Raw genomic sequence first — 15,455 nt, 5'->3', positions numbered from 1 at the left:
TAGATACATTAAAAAAAAAAGTACAATGTTTCATTTAGTTTGGTGTTGAGTTTCACTGCGAGGCTATTCGTTGATCTTTTATTAAAAGGAGCATCTGGAAGTGCTATCCTGCAGAATTAGATCACTCTGCCTGATATATGCAAGAGGGTGTATTTGCATGGAACAACTGCAGTTGGAAAATAGAAGTTCCTGGGTTGCCTAGTGTTTTTTGAATATCCAAGTTATACAAGAACTTGAGGAAACATTAGTAGAGCATCTTCAGACTCAGCATCTATCGATCCTATTGCTCAGGGCAATCTAAATTTCCCAAGGTCTGCCGTCCGCGACAGTCGTTTTTATTATCTTGATAGAACACAGATACACAATACTTGTAGTTCTGTAGAAGCCAGGATCTAGCATCCCTTTGATATTCAATTTGTTTTTGGTTTTTGATTGAAGACGATGAAAAAAAGATACTGTAACGTACAGTTTATTGTGTACCACAACAAATCAGTATATCTGTCACTGAGCCTAGTAAAGACACAGTGCTCACTTGTTATTGCATTGAAAGGGGCTGGTTATTTTGCTCCACGTACGCTTCTTCTACAAATTCGGATCATCCAATTTTTTTCGTTACAACATCAGATTTGGAAAGCTCAGAATACATGTTTGATATTGCTTCGGCAAAGTGTGCCTTTGCTTGAGGCCTCTTGATCTGGAAAAGTATTTCATGTCAATACACTGATACTAGAAGTCTCGCAATTTTCATTATTCAAACACAAGATTAAATACAAGATGATGAAAACAGAAGATAGCTTACCTTGAAGGTTGGAGTGAGAAGGCCATTATCTACTGTGAATGGTTCAGGAACTAAAGTTACAGCTTTTGCAAATTCAAAACCTCTCAACTGCAGTTGTAATTGAAGAATCAACAAGACAAAACCTTGCCTTGAGCCCGAAGATAGCTATTTCAAGTGTATCTCTAGAGAGATAAGATAATTTACCTGAGCCTCCTTTCCAATGGCATCCATGTCAGCCAAAACAGCAGACCTTACTCTTGGATTATTGCACAATTGTCTGAGATCTTCGTACTGCATCAAATGTAATTAGAGTCATCAAGTATGTACCAACAGTCAACACTACACAAATTTCAGATGGCATGGACAATAATGCACATTTAGCCAGATCAAGTAGATTAAGCATGTTGAGCAGCGTACTGAAAATTAAGAGCATGGGGTAGAAGTTAAAAAGAACTACCTTTATGCCTTCAGAAGCAGCCCACTCTTTCAATACATTCGGATCCACTGCAACTATAGCTACTAGACAAGACTTGAAGCTATCACCTAAAAGTAGATGGATAAAATTAGCAAACAGAGCATACCTGAGAAGTTTGGAATGCAAAGAAAACTGCGGTCTTCTTACCGTATACAAAACATTGAGCAACAAATTGGCACTTGGCATAGACATTCTCAATCTTCTCTGGTGCTATATACTCACCCTGTGCCAACTTGAAGATGTTCTTTTTCCTGTCAAAAGATGTTGAAAAAGAAGCTAAGATTGGATTTTCTCTAATCTTCACTGATTAAAGTTCAATCGGCAAATTTATATCAACAGACAGTTCACTTCAATTATACTTCGTCATTCAAACTAATAATTATTTGCAGGGTCTCACCTATCAATGATCTTAAGCCGGCCTCCAGGTAACCACAAACCAATGTCTCCAGTATGCAGCCAACCTTCAACATCAATTACTTCCTTCCTGACAATCAACTGGGCAGTCAGCCGAGGTAAATTCAACAATACTAGTTCATAAATCTATGATAATAAGAGTAGATGCAAATTAGGTACGTCTGGTTTTCGTCTTTGTAGTAGCCTTGGAAGACAATGGGACCCCGGACACAGATTTCCCCACGAGGATATGGCTGGTCCTCAGAAGTGTAATTCATTTCAGGGACATCGACCAGTTTTACTTCTGAAACAAAGAAATAGGGAAAGCTAGTGAGCTAGCTAGGGTGACATAGAAGAATCTGGAATAGGACACTTCAAAACCAGAAGTCAATCAACCTCTGTACATATGATTCCAATTGTCGTGGATCGTGATCTATAGAACATTTATTCAACTATTCATGGCATTCCAATGCAATTGCCAACGTCAGCATTTACACACACACAAAAAAAAAGGCTATATTTGTATGGGTTATCAACTCACCACAGGCTGCATTGGGGGAACCAACATGGCCAGTTAATGTGTCACCCTCATCGGTCATGCTTATGACACATGAAGTCTCTGTCATACCATATCCTTCAATTACTTCACAACCAAAGCACCTGCATTTTGGTAACAAATGAAATGGAAATGATATTGCCATATTGGTCTTTGTTAACAAAATGGCACCATATTAAGTTGCATCCTACGAGATAGTCAGCTTACACCCTAAGGAAGTCCATGACATCAGGGGACAAGGGTGAAGCACCAGATGACATTAAACGGATTCGTCCTCCAAGCTTTGCCTTGATTTTATTAAAAACCAATCTGTCCCACATTGGTGATGATGTTGAACCTGAGTATTTGTATAACATAGAAATTGTATTTTATAAGATGACACTTAGTATGCATGTCTGGTACACTTCTGTTGTATCTCAAAAGATACCGTATATGTACACTTTCTTTCTTTTTTCTTTTGATTTTGCAGACACGAAATCGTACTTAAGATACAGAGTGTCATGCTAAACAATGAGAAGGTCTAGTTATAAGTGTATATACCACTCATCATGGACTGCTTCTTAGAATTGTAGGCGGCTCTGAATAGTCTCTCCTTTAGAATCCCCGATGTTTTAACAGCATTTGTAATTCTATGATGACCAAGTGAATCAGCTATGACAAAGGGATGATGGCATGAACAATAACAAAAATTACCATCAAGCAGCAGTTTGGATTACCCAGCATATATTTGATTGTACAACCGTGGAACACTGGAAAAAATTGTAGGTCTTAATGCAGCCAGGTCATCCATCAGTTTCAGAGTTTCCTGTAATTGATGAAATAATTCAAAGATTATCAACTTTCTGACATATCAAAATATAGACGTAACAAAACTCGCTCTTGTAAAGTGGATCAACTTTCATAGAGACCTACAGATAGTGTTTAGATTTTCTTTAAGTTCCACTATCCAACGGGCAACAGTATTTTATTTTGTAGTGAACAAAAATCTTGATCAGTATACATGAAACACGAAAATGTCAGATTCTACATGCAATTACCTACTGCAATACTATAGCTACAATTTCCAGAACATGATAAGTAAATCAATTTGGTTGAATGTAGTCAGAGAGTTGCATGTGGAGATAACGATTCTTAGAAAAGTTCCATACCCCCTGGTAGAAACCACAAGCACTACCGTAGTACAGTAAGGCAATTTGAATAGCTCGCTCATAGATGTGTGCCAAAGGAAGATAGGATATGTAACTGTGGAAATATAAACGGTATATTTAAACATTACAAGATTCATAAAAATATGACATATAGTAACTAGTAATTAATATATGGTACTCACATATCAGATGAAATGAATTGCACTGCACGACTGAATCCAGCACAACTTGAAATTAAGTTTCCATGAGTCAACACAACACCCTTTTGTGGGAAGGGCAGGAAAGAAACAAGTTTAGTACAAGTAACGAGGTATATAATGTACTTCAGCATAGGAATATAGAATGTGCTTCTGCACCAGAAACTGAGCATAATGTCTCATAAGAGTGAGCTCTACCTTTGGTGTTCCAGTTGTACCACTTGTGTAGCAGATGGTTGCAACATCTTCCGGACTAGGAGGGCAAAAAGGCTGTAGACTACTGCGGCCCTAGAAGAAAACCATTTAAGGTGACCACATTACACATTATGTGTTTTTTTTTTCCAGATTAATTTAAGAACAAGAAGACTAAACAAATAGAGAAGGGAATTTGGAACTGAAATTGCATTTCAGATTAATGATTTGGCAGATTAGATAGTCAATGGTGGTGTAAATCATTCGTGTATATTTAGTGCAATGCGAACATTCACGATATAAAGAAGGGCAAATAGCAGTATCGGGATGTGACAGAAAGAGGGGCAAATAAGATTCATAATATGGAAGTTTAGAGTATATTAAGTGAATGGAGAGCATCAAAATGTATACTAAAAAGAAGGGAAATAACAGTAGTGGGATGACAGAAGACAGAGAAAATCCAAAAGGCCAGCATCACAGTTTCACCAACATAACCATGTTCAACTTATCGAAAAATGTCCCAAGATTCTTGAATCCCATTTCAGAAGGTCATACCAATATCGACACAATGATCAATGTTTTTCTTGTTCAATGATTAATAATCACAAAATTAGATGACCAACTAGACACTGTAGTTTTGTCAAATGGGAACCAAGTGAAGAAGTATATCAGATAAGATGATAAGTTAAGAGACAGAACAAATCTACCTGACTGAGAAGCTCTAAATATGACATAAGTTTCACTCCAGTTATAGATGGAAGGGAACGCAAGTGTTCATCTGCCCATCCCACAACCTAGATTCATGTAAAAAAGCAAGGTAAAAAAGATCAGAAAACTCGTTACATGGATCAGCTGGATCTAAGCTCTAACAAGAACAAATATTAAGGTTTCAGAAGTACGGACCACTATAAGAGCTACAGATGGGATCTCTGAAATGAAGCTTAACAACTGCAAGTTTTAGGAGAATATTAGATATAGTAAATTTGGAAGAAGTAAACAAGTTTCTTGTGACGAGAAGTAGAAACCATATACAAACACAGGTAATCAGCAATCATGGTCCAGTTTCTATCAACTTCTTATAAGTGAGCATTGGTTTTCCAGCTTCCATAGTTTCAACAGCTGAATTGCTATATGGCCAGATATAATACCAACAAGGAATATGCTGGAAGAAAATTTTGAATAATCAAGGAAAAGAAAGAAAGAACAAATCTTTGAAGAATTAACGTGCAAAGGGAATCTAAGCAAATTGAGAAACACGTACAAGTTCATTTGACAGGCGAATATAAGGAACTAGAATTTTAGTGCTCTTCAAGATTGTGACCAATTAAGAAAACATGTTAGAAATGTAGTTTGCAGCAAAACTTGCACCAAGGTAAAGCAACACTTGCACCATATATGGTTTCTTTACAGAGATTCACAGCTTTGTAGAAGCAAAATCAAACTCACTGTTTTCAGATTCTCTACGGAACAAAAGATTGCTTGTACATTGGCATGATTCACAACATACTTGACTGCATCAGGTCCTGCTCTTAGACCAATTAATAAGCTGTTAAAGCAGGGTATCTACAAACTTGGAGCAACTGATTCGAGTAATATACATACCAAGAGTATCGTATAAAGGAACTGAGATGAACGAATATGCAGAACAAGCATGATCCACAATCAACCACTCTGGTCTGTTTATGAAAAAAACTCCCACAGAAGCTCCCTTTCCAAGACAAAGATAACCTCATCAAGTTTTGCACTTATATGTAGTCTATTAATATGTACAAAACTTACAACTCAATACATAGAATTTGTTTGAGTAGAAGCTAAATACCAAAGCAGAGACTACGAGTTGTTTATGAATGAGTAGCGTAGAAATTAGAATCCAAATGTCTCTACCATTTACTCACTTTTTGTATCCCATTCAATCGTAGGCCGGAACCTAATGCTTCCCTAACTGTTGCTGTTTCTCCATATGTCATCCATTTGTACCTGCTTGGTTAATGAAAACACCAACTTACATGGAGAACTGTCAAGATTTACAATCGGCTCAAAACACAACAAACCAACTTACTCTCCAACAGTTCCATCAGGCCGAATTCGTGTACCCAAATACTTGTGATCTCTGAAAGTTTCAGCCGAACGTCTGCATCCTCAAAATTATAAGTTCCCATCATCATTTTCACTAATAACATGCACAAACTCCAACACTAAAAAGAGCATGCACAGTCAGTCAATCCTTACACAAAGTTGTCGTGCAATGTCTCAATCTCCGGATGCTTAGCAAAACGAGTTACAAGCTCGAAAGGCGATCGTGCAGATCTGCAGCCAAACCCCAGTTACTAGTAAGTAGTAACAATAAGTAACGTTAGCTTAGCTGTTACCGAAACTGTTTACCTGTACACATTCCATTTTCCTGTTTGCAATTTCTCCGGGAGTACCACACTGTAGCCCTTCCCTGCTCAACACGCAACATACAAACTAAATCCTTCGACTTTCGACACTTTGAGATCGTGTTCAGATTTCAGAACCGTTGTTGGGAAAAAAGGAGCACGAAAAGGTAAACTTGTGATCATACCGTGAGCATAGTCGCCGGCGGTGAGGTTGGCCTGAAGGAGGGGTTGAGGATCGTCGGCGGTGGGAGGGAGTAGGTGGGACTGAACGGCGTGGAGGCGACGCTGAGGCGCATGCGATTCCATTATGATCGCGGGGAAAATAGGTGGGAAAGTTATGACGGTGATTAAAGGCAAAAAGAAAGCACGATTTTCGAGGAGGACAGGTGGTCGGGTCGAGTGTGGAAGAAGTAATGATTAATTAGGATTAGGTCTGGAATCTTCGGTTTCCAGAAGTCTTTATTTCGTGAAACAAAAGAACATCGTGTTGAATATCTCCGTACCTAGATGCATTGTTGGCATCTTATATGTCATACATATGAGGATTTGCCTATTAGTAATTGTTTTTTTTTTTTTTTGAGGAAGAATTTTTAGCAAATTATCATTAGATACACTTTGAGCTTAGTACTAGTCATGAATCCCGCGCGATGCTGCGGGTTTATTTTCTACCTCATTTTTATACGTAAAGTAGCTATTCGAAAAATGATAGCTTACTTTCATGCTGAATATGTAACTAAAGCCTTTATTATTTACAGATACAAAAGTTAGTGTTCTAACCAGACTTGTGTATTTACATATTTCAAAATATGACGAATACTAAAAATTTGGTACTAAACTTGGCCAACTAAATGTGAAACTCGAACACAATAATTTAGCACAACACACAAATTGAATAGGTAGCTTGATGTCCATATCTCATATAGAATTACACCAACAACATCCAAGGTATATAATTTCATGCAAATACAAATCATGATCATTGGATGGGTGTGATTTTGACGGTAAAGTACGTATGGTTATTCAGAGTCACATCAAAGTAAAAACAAAGACAGAGACTGAATTACAACTGGATAATGTGGCACGTGACAATATCAAAATAGTCATATTTGATGAAGGGGTTGTAATCACCATTGCCCTGCAAAAGAGAGAAGACTGAAACTTCACTATCAAATATGTATTACATGTTCTTTGGAAAACTGAAAATCTAATTAGTCTATAGTTAAGAGTACTACATGTGCTCTATGGTTAGTTAATTTCCAAATATGTATTGAAATGTGCATATCATCTAAAGATGACTGACAAAAGAAGCAAAGTGGTAACAAATGGCGTGCATTTCTAATGCAAGCTAGGGTTTCATTATAGAATTAAGAAGGATGTACAAAGAAGACAATAATAAGAAAACAATAGGCTGATAGACAAACCATATCATAATTACAAATCCAAATCAGCACAGACCAAGTTGCTTGGTCTGAGCTAGATCTTGCATTTGTTCACCCAAAAAAGAAACTAAAAGAGAGTAGGAACGGGGCAGCACTAAGATTAAGTAGGAATATAGAGAGCCTGCATTGTTGAACTCAAGCTAGGGAACAGAACATACAGACCCAACAAAAGGATTAGTTAGTTTCATTGAAATTTAACTCGATGAAAATCAATGGATATCAACATATCAATCAAATGGAATCCAAAAAAACAAAAAACAAAAATGAGTTTAATATGTAACTGGTTTGACAAAAAGCCATCAGATAATTAGTAAACAGACATATATAAACTCAATGAACAGGGAAATACTTAGATTCTGCAGGAATAGAGAAAGCTTGTATTGTTTAACTGGAGCCAGGGAATAGTTCATACAGACCCAACAAAAGCATTGATTAATTATGAAGCTTACCTTGTATACACCATTTGAGAAGTCACAGCTTCTTCTGTAAATAGACAAAAATAAAAGTGTCACCGACTTGAAATGTTTACAACAATTAAGGTAGACTGCTCAATGCTTATTAATTTGAAGATGAATAGATACCTTCTTAGAGAGGCCAAGCATTCTTTTAATGTTAAGTATTCAGACACTGGAAATTTTTTAGAAGTTGATGTTCCCCAGTACTTGAGTGCTGCCAAATCATATGCTCTTGCTACGAATTCTTCTTCACCATGAGCTCCTGCATATACATTTTGTGTTAGATGATTCAAGATATGTTTATATGACAATTAAGTGGTTCTGAGCAGTATAGTTAGTAATTAAGTACTTACCCAGATAAACTTTCTTTCCCTTATTCCTTTATGTTGGATGCCAAGACCCTTTGTCCCATAAATGAACTTCATATCTCCCTGTCCATCTATGCCTGCATATAATTTCTTACCATTAGGCTTCTTCAACATTTAAACTTACTTGAAGAGTAAAAAATAAAAATGTAACAAACTTGCTGACTCCACGAAATATGCGTTCATAAATTTCAAATGAACAAAGCTTTCTTCTACCCTATATTCTTAGTTCAAGGTCAGACTTCTATAAATGAGAAAGGAGGATGCAATACAATCATAATAAATGTTATGTCATTTTAACCTAATTGAGGGCTATTATTAGTGAAAGACCAAGAGAATAAGCTCACCAAGAACATAAGTCGGTTGACTTCTAATTTGTTTAAAATCAATTTTCCATTGTGGTAAGTACTTACCACTAATATTTGCATATCAGGCAGATCTTAATATACCTACAAAAGAAGCCTACGAAAAGAAACTGAAACAAAAGAAGCCCTTGGAAAATTTTCATTCGAACAACTTAGGTGGTATATACCAAACCCAATAAGCTCAAGCAACCGTAAATAACACATTATTATATAATCAGAATAAGATTCAAGGAAAGCAGTATTACCCCAGTCCTCCATATTGCAATTCCTTTGTGTTCTCATAGACAACTATCTGCATATTAAGACATCCATCATCAGAAATCCAAAAACCCACAAACAAATTGAATTCAAGCACAGTGATAGTGTAAAGAGTGAATCTTTCTACAAAACCCACATACAAAGTACGTTGAACAGTTTGAAGGAAAACAATATATCAGGAAGAAATTGGTAGCAAAATTAACCAATCAACAGATTGAGATATATGAAAGACAAAGCTTGTGTCAGAATTCAAAAGTCACAACCAAATTGAAAATTTACAGAGCAAAAAAAAAAAAAAAGGTACACTATCTAAACTCCGATTCTCTAGTTAGCACAATAAGAAACCACCCACTTCCACTTCCTGAAGACGGGAAATCGATCAAAATAGCTGAAACCAGACAAACTCAAAAGAGAAAAAAGAAAATAAAAAATACCCATATTCGTGTTCTTCATCCTTCGATAAAAACTCCGTCCCCTGTTCTACCACTCTCCCTTGAACAGTCTGGAGACTCCCTCCCTACCATGGAGCAGAAGAAACAGTCAAACAGATGAAGCGGCAAGTGGATGCATGCGTATGATCAACTTGCAAATATCTTTTGCCTTTTGTTTTTGCGATGCTTGAAGCCATCACTAAATTTTAAAATGATCATTCATCAGGTATAATTCACTATATATCATCAGTGTATCTGCAAACTTTTATTCACCAACCACATATGCAAGATTGGGATGAAAATATTTCACAAACCGCACCTATACAAACAGTATTAACCGAAGTAGATAAAATTGATTGATCTATTGTAGCTCATACATCATTAAGCAATTGCAGCGTCAACGATATAAGCTAGCTATCTTTTAGTGTGTGAATGTTAAATTAATAATAAGCAGTTACAAAATATTGATCATGGATAAATTCCAAATGCAGAAATGTAAATAAAACAAAGGAATTCATAGATGGCTCATAGTTTTCAAAGAACCTATACCTGGATCCAAAAGATTCAAGGAATCTGACTGCAAACTGGTTCCAAAATCTGCAAACATAAAATAACAACAGTTGAAGTTGTAGATACCATAAAGTCAATAAACAAACACTCTGATAAAACTTTATAGTTAAAATCAGCTTAATACAATAGTAATCAGATCAATCACGAACACAAAATAATTCAATATTTCTATTGCCATGATTTAACGGGGAACAAACTAAACAACAATTTTTCACGATTCTGAGCAAGAGCGATTTGGATTGGGTTCTTTGGTTTTGGATTTGTGTGTGAGGAGAGTGAGAGAAATTTGTTGATTCGAGAGGGTTCACAGCGACTGGCGAGAGAAAGAGGAAAATAGATCGATAGCAAAAACGTGATGGAGGCTTCCAGATAAAAAGGCATCAGTTTTTTTTCTCTATGTATGCAACTCGAGGGCAGAACTGGAATTTCGCAGGTGAACAGTGATGAACAGTGCTTAGGAACAGTTGCAGGACGCTTAGTATATAGTAAATTTACCATTAGCAGACCTGCTTTTTTTTATTTCCCTTGCGGTAGTGTTGCTAGTCCATGCGCAAAGCCCAAAGCCCAAACTCCAAACCCATGCGGCTGTTTTCCGTCTAATTCTGAATGAGATTCTGTTGACGAGTAAATTACTAAAATGCCCTTTGTAAAGTTTGAAAGGAAAGCACATCAGAAGATTGAGTATTCTGTGACATATTCTACATATATGGATCTGAGGAACCTACGTAGGATTTTCCAAATGTGTGATTAAACGTGAAAAACATGCATATTTCTCTTGTCCAAATCTACTTAATCATGATAATAACATACAATATATATATATATATATATATATATATTTAAAATTGTGAAATATACAAAGAAACAGAGAAATAATACTATTACATTCCATCTTAGTTTTTTTGATAAACAACTTATTTATATAATAATATCCCAAAAACTATTTAACATTTTATGGTTTGAAAATTAAACAATATATCATTTATTTTATAGCTTTGCTGCTATTCCCATACAAGTTGCTTTAAATTCCAAGTCTTCTCATGATGAAGAAGTTTCTCCAGCATGATTTCCTCATATGCTTGAGGCTCTCTTTGACTTCCTTTCCAATTTTGTAGCACATTCTTTGTCTAAACATTTCTGTCTTTGACTCCTTGGTTATCTGCAACTTATTGTATATAGTTTAGGATATACATGCTCCACAATCAAACTAGAAAACAATAATGAAATGTATGTGAAGATATGCATTTAGTTAAAACTACTAATGTTTAGTAAGGTAGGTAAAATGAAATCTTACAGGAAACATTGCTGCAAGCATTTTTCATGTAGTAACAAATACACATTGTGTTCTCTTCTTCTATTAAAACAGCCTTCTTTTTTGTCATTGCGATTTACCTATGTATATGATATGTGAATATATGAGTATTGTTAAAAACTAAGATTATTGACCTTTAATAGAATATCTTTATGAATACATACTGACCTTCAGTAGCTTACTTAGTAGCTTACACATGAATCTCATATATTATGTATTTCCACTATAAGGAACTCATATAATGTAGCCCACATTCTCAAAGCAATGACAGACATAGATGCTAGAAATCAACAGCTTTACTGATGTTCTAAAGCCATTGAAACAAATCTCAATAGGCTACTAAGCCTCAATAGGGTATTGACTAAAGGAACTTTGGTGTTGAGGAAAGGAACTAGGATATTAAGTGCACATATGCTGTGTAAAAATTTGAACTCTTCTATTTCACCTAGGAAAAGAAAGGTACTGATCCTTAACACTACATTGCACATATATTGCGCTTTTAATGCTACTAACCCTCAACATATGTGGGTTTTACTCAAGCCAAACAGGTAGCTTGTCTGAACCAAGATATTAAGTGCACATATGTTACTGTAAAAATTTGAACTCTTCCATTTTATCAAGGAAAAGGATACTGACCCTCAATACCCCATTGCACATTTTAATGCTACTGACCCTCAAAACTCAGGTTTTACTCACTCCAAACAGACTGTTGCTACTCAATCCTCACTAGCTTTAACTACAATAGAAATTTTAATGCTACTGACCCTCAAAACTCAAATTTTTGCTCAAGCCAAAACTCAGGTTTTGCTAACTGCAATTAAAATTTTAATGCTACTAACCTTCAAAACCATTCAATTAAGCCAAACAAGCTACTGGTACTCAATCCTCACTAGCTTTAACTGTAATTGAAATGTTAATGCTACTAACCTTCAAAACTATTCAATCAAGCCAAACAAGCTACTGGTACTCAATCCTCACTAGCTTTAACTGCTTGAAATTTTAATGCTACTAACTTTCAAAACTATTCAATCAAGCCAAACAAGCTATTGGTACTCAATCCTCACTAGCTTTAACTCTAATTGAAACTTCAATGCTACTGACCCTCAAAACAAGCTATTGGTACTCGAGTCTCACTGGCTTTAATTGCAATTGAAATTTTAATACTACTGACCTTCAAAACTATTCAATCAAGCCAAAACTTAGGTTTGACTCAAACCAAACAAGCTATTGCTACTCACTCTTCACTATGCTTAACTGCAATTGAAATTTTTCACCATTTGTAAATAGTTTCATGCATCTTCTCAACCTAACCCTAACTATACTGTATCAGAAAATTAATTAAATCTCAAATCTAGTAACCTAGCAGCATAAATTCGTTTAATTAGATCTCAAATCTAGTAACCTAGCCACATAAATTTGTTATTCTTTTTCTTTGGATTTCTCAGTAAACAAACTAAACCAAACAATCAATTAGTAATCAGACACTATATCTATTGACTCTCAATAACTAGAAATTTCTTTGGCTACTGACCTTCAAGGCCTAGCCCCTGCGAAGCCTCGATTTGTTGCTTCGCAGTTGGATCCTAGATCTGTTGTTTTGCTACCAGAGCCTCAATTCGTTGCTTCGTTGCCGGAGCCTCGATTCGTTGCTTCACCACATGAACCTTACTTTGTTGCTTCGTCGCTAAAATGGAGGTTTAGATTTTGGGGAGAAATAGAGGTAGGCCTCATCAACAGGCCGGGCCTTACTCCATTTTTAAATAGTAGCGGGCCGGGCCGGGCTTTATTGTAAATTGAAGGATCCAAGTCCATCCATTTAATGCGGGCCTCGCGGGCTTTTTCGGGCAGGGCCTGGCTAAGCCTTGCGGGCTTTTTTGAGGCGGGCCTTGCGGGCTTTATTTACCAATAAATCTTTAAAGATAATATTTTTTATAAACTTTTATTTATATATCATACACTCCAAAGAGAAACCTCTATCAACTTAAATAAAATGGGAAAACCGACCGTTGGATGAGATTATTATAATAAATTATTAGTGTGGTAAAAAATTTAGCCAATTTCACCATATTTTCGAATCCGATCGAATTGGTCAACCGTCGTTACTTGCATGTTTTCTTGGTTGACCGATGGCATGACGACCGCGAAACGTGCTTATTTTTTCACATCATGTCTGTAAATATTCCATCGATGGATGTGCGTGGACATAAGATAAAAATTTCAATTTTAATTGCAAGGATGTTGGCCTATATCAATTTTCCTCCTAAAGTCGTATAACTTATATATTGCATTTAAATTGTTGAGGTTCACTCTAAAGCAACTATGAAGTGGAAAATGAATTTAGAGAAATCAACCGCTCGATTGAGAGATTGTAATGTTTTATGGTGATTGTAAAAAATTCAGCTAATTTGATTCTCGTTTCGAATTCGATCAATTAGGTCAAATTTAGTTACTCTTATAAACCTATATCTATATATCATACACTCCAAAGAGCAACCCCTATCAATTCAAAGAAAATGAAAAACCGACCGTTGGATGAGATTATTACAATAAATTATGAGTGTGGTAAAAAATTTAGCCAATTTTACCATATTTTCGAATCCGATCGAATTGGTCAACCGTCGTCACTTGTATGTTTTCTTGGTTGACCGATGGCATGACGACCGCGAAACGTGCTTATTTTTTCACATCACGTATGTAAATATTTCATCGATAGATGTGCGTGGACATAAGATAAAAATTTCAATTTTAATTACAAATTAAGTTGTTGGCCTATATTAATTTGCCTCCTAAAGTTGTATGACTTGTATATTGCATTTAAATTGTTGAGGTTCATTCTAAAGCAACCATGAAGTGGAAGCTGAATTTAGAGAAATCAACTGCTCGATTGATAGATTGTAATGTTTTATGGTGCTTGTAAAAAAATTCAGCTAATTTGATTCTCGTTTCGAATTCGATCAACTAGGTCAAATTTAGTTACTCTTATAAACCTATATCTATATATCATACACTCCAAAGAGCAACCCCTATCAATTCAAAGAAAATGGAAAAATGGACCGTTGGATGAGATTATTACAATAAATTATGAGTGTGGTAAAAAATTTAGCCAATTTCACCATATTTCGAATCCGATCGAATTGGTCAACCGTCGTCACTTGTATGTTTTCTTGGTTGACCGATGGCATGACGACCGCGAAACGTGCTTATTTTTTCACATCACATTTGTAAATATTCCATCGATGGATGTGTGTGGACATGAGATAAAAAAAAAAAAAATTTAATTACAAACACATTGGCCTATACCAATTTTCCTCCTAAAGTTGTACGTATGACTCATACATTACATTTAAATTGTTGAGGTTCATTCTAAAGGAATCATGAAGTGGAAAATGAATTCAGAGAAACCAACTGCTCGATGGAGAGATTGTAATGTTTTATGGTGGTTGCAGAAAATTCAGCCAATTTGATCCACTAGGTCTTAGTTACTCTTATAAACCTATATTTATATATCATACACTCCAAAGAGCAACCCCTATCAATTCAAAAAAAATGGAAAAACCGACCGTTGGATGAGTTTATTACAATAAATTATGAGTGTGGTAAAAACTTTAACCAATTTTACCATATTTTCGAATCCGATCGAATTGGTCAACCGATATGTAGAATACACACACACACACACACACATATGGACGTCCGCACTTTCGCTAAAGTGAGGACGGCTATGCAGCAGCTCGGCTCGGGGAGCGACAGAGTGGCTGAGCATGCTGGACTAAGGCCAGGGGTCGGACAAACCTGTCTGCAGTCGGGTGGAGTCGCCGGCGAAGAGGTTGCAGCGCTGCATGTCCGGTTGCAGTTGCAGGTCGGGTTGCTGCCCAGAAACCTACAACCCCGACCTACTCTGACTTCAATCGCAGTCCAGACGCGTTTGGGAAGCCTCCGGCCTCCATCCGACAAGCTCCGCTCCGCCGTCGCTGCCTGGAACATGCTACTGCGTCGCCATCCTCACTTTAGCGAAAGTGCAGACGTCCGCTGTAGATCGGGCTTCTATATATATATGCACTAATACACATATTCAATATAGAAGTATAAGAACTTCCACACACACACATATATCTCTCTATATATATATAGATATACATATAT

General features: G+C 36.3%; 1 protein-coding gene and 1 long non-coding RNA gene across 3 annotated transcripts; both read right to left on the bottom strand.

Moving 5' to 3' along the window:
* Positions 1 to 302: 302 nt before the first annotated feature.
* LOC112193790 (long chain acyl-CoA synthetase 6, peroxisomal) lies at positions 303 to 6,560 on the bottom strand. Its single transcript, XM_024334021.2, has 23 exons — positions 6,303 to 6,560; positions 6,122 to 6,182; positions 5,969 to 6,046; positions 5,799 to 5,870; positions 5,635 to 5,716; positions 5,342 to 5,447; positions 5,186 to 5,262; positions 4,643 to 4,687; positions 4,447 to 4,533; positions 3,746 to 3,835; positions 3,533 to 3,612; positions 3,351 to 3,444; positions 2,919 to 3,007; positions 2,743 to 2,831; positions 2,410 to 2,539; positions 2,188 to 2,306; positions 1,827 to 1,950; positions 1,651 to 1,737; positions 1,401 to 1,504; positions 1,236 to 1,321; positions 983 to 1,069; positions 800 to 886; positions 303 to 694 (listed from the first exon to the last, which is right to left on the bottom strand). The coding sequence occupies exons 1-23, from the start codon at positions 6,421 to 6,423 to the stop codon at positions 596 to 598; spliced, it is 2,094 nt and encodes a 697-aa protein (XP_024189789.1). The 5' UTR covers positions 6,424 to 6,560; the 3' UTR covers positions 303 to 595.
* Positions 6,561 to 6,987: 427 nt separating this feature from the next.
* Positions 6,988 to 10,349, bottom strand: LOC112193341. Of its 2 annotated transcripts, none has more exons than XR_002933880.2 (7): positions 9,980 to 10,349; positions 9,434 to 9,629; positions 8,987 to 9,033; positions 8,365 to 8,456; positions 8,138 to 8,273; positions 8,006 to 8,039; positions 6,988 to 7,252 (listed from the first exon to the last, which is right to left on the bottom strand). It is a non-coding gene; the product is annotated as an uncharacterized LOC112193341 (long non-coding RNA). The 2 variants fall into 2 exon arrangements; XR_002933879.2 differs by having other exon boundaries at positions 9,434 to 9,516; positions 9,980 to 10,196.
* Between the last annotated feature and the right edge of the window lie 5,106 nt (positions 10,350 to 15,455).

Source organism: Rosa chinensis, chromosome 3 (genome assembly GCF_002994745.2).
Source record: "Rosa chinensis cultivar Old Blush chromosome 3, RchiOBHm-V2, whole genome shotgun sequence".
In the NCBI taxonomy this organism is placed as follows: Eukaryota; Viridiplantae; Streptophyta; class Magnoliopsida; order Rosales; family Rosaceae; genus Rosa; species Rosa chinensis.
This window is presented reverse-complemented; position numbering and strand designations above follow the sequence as displayed.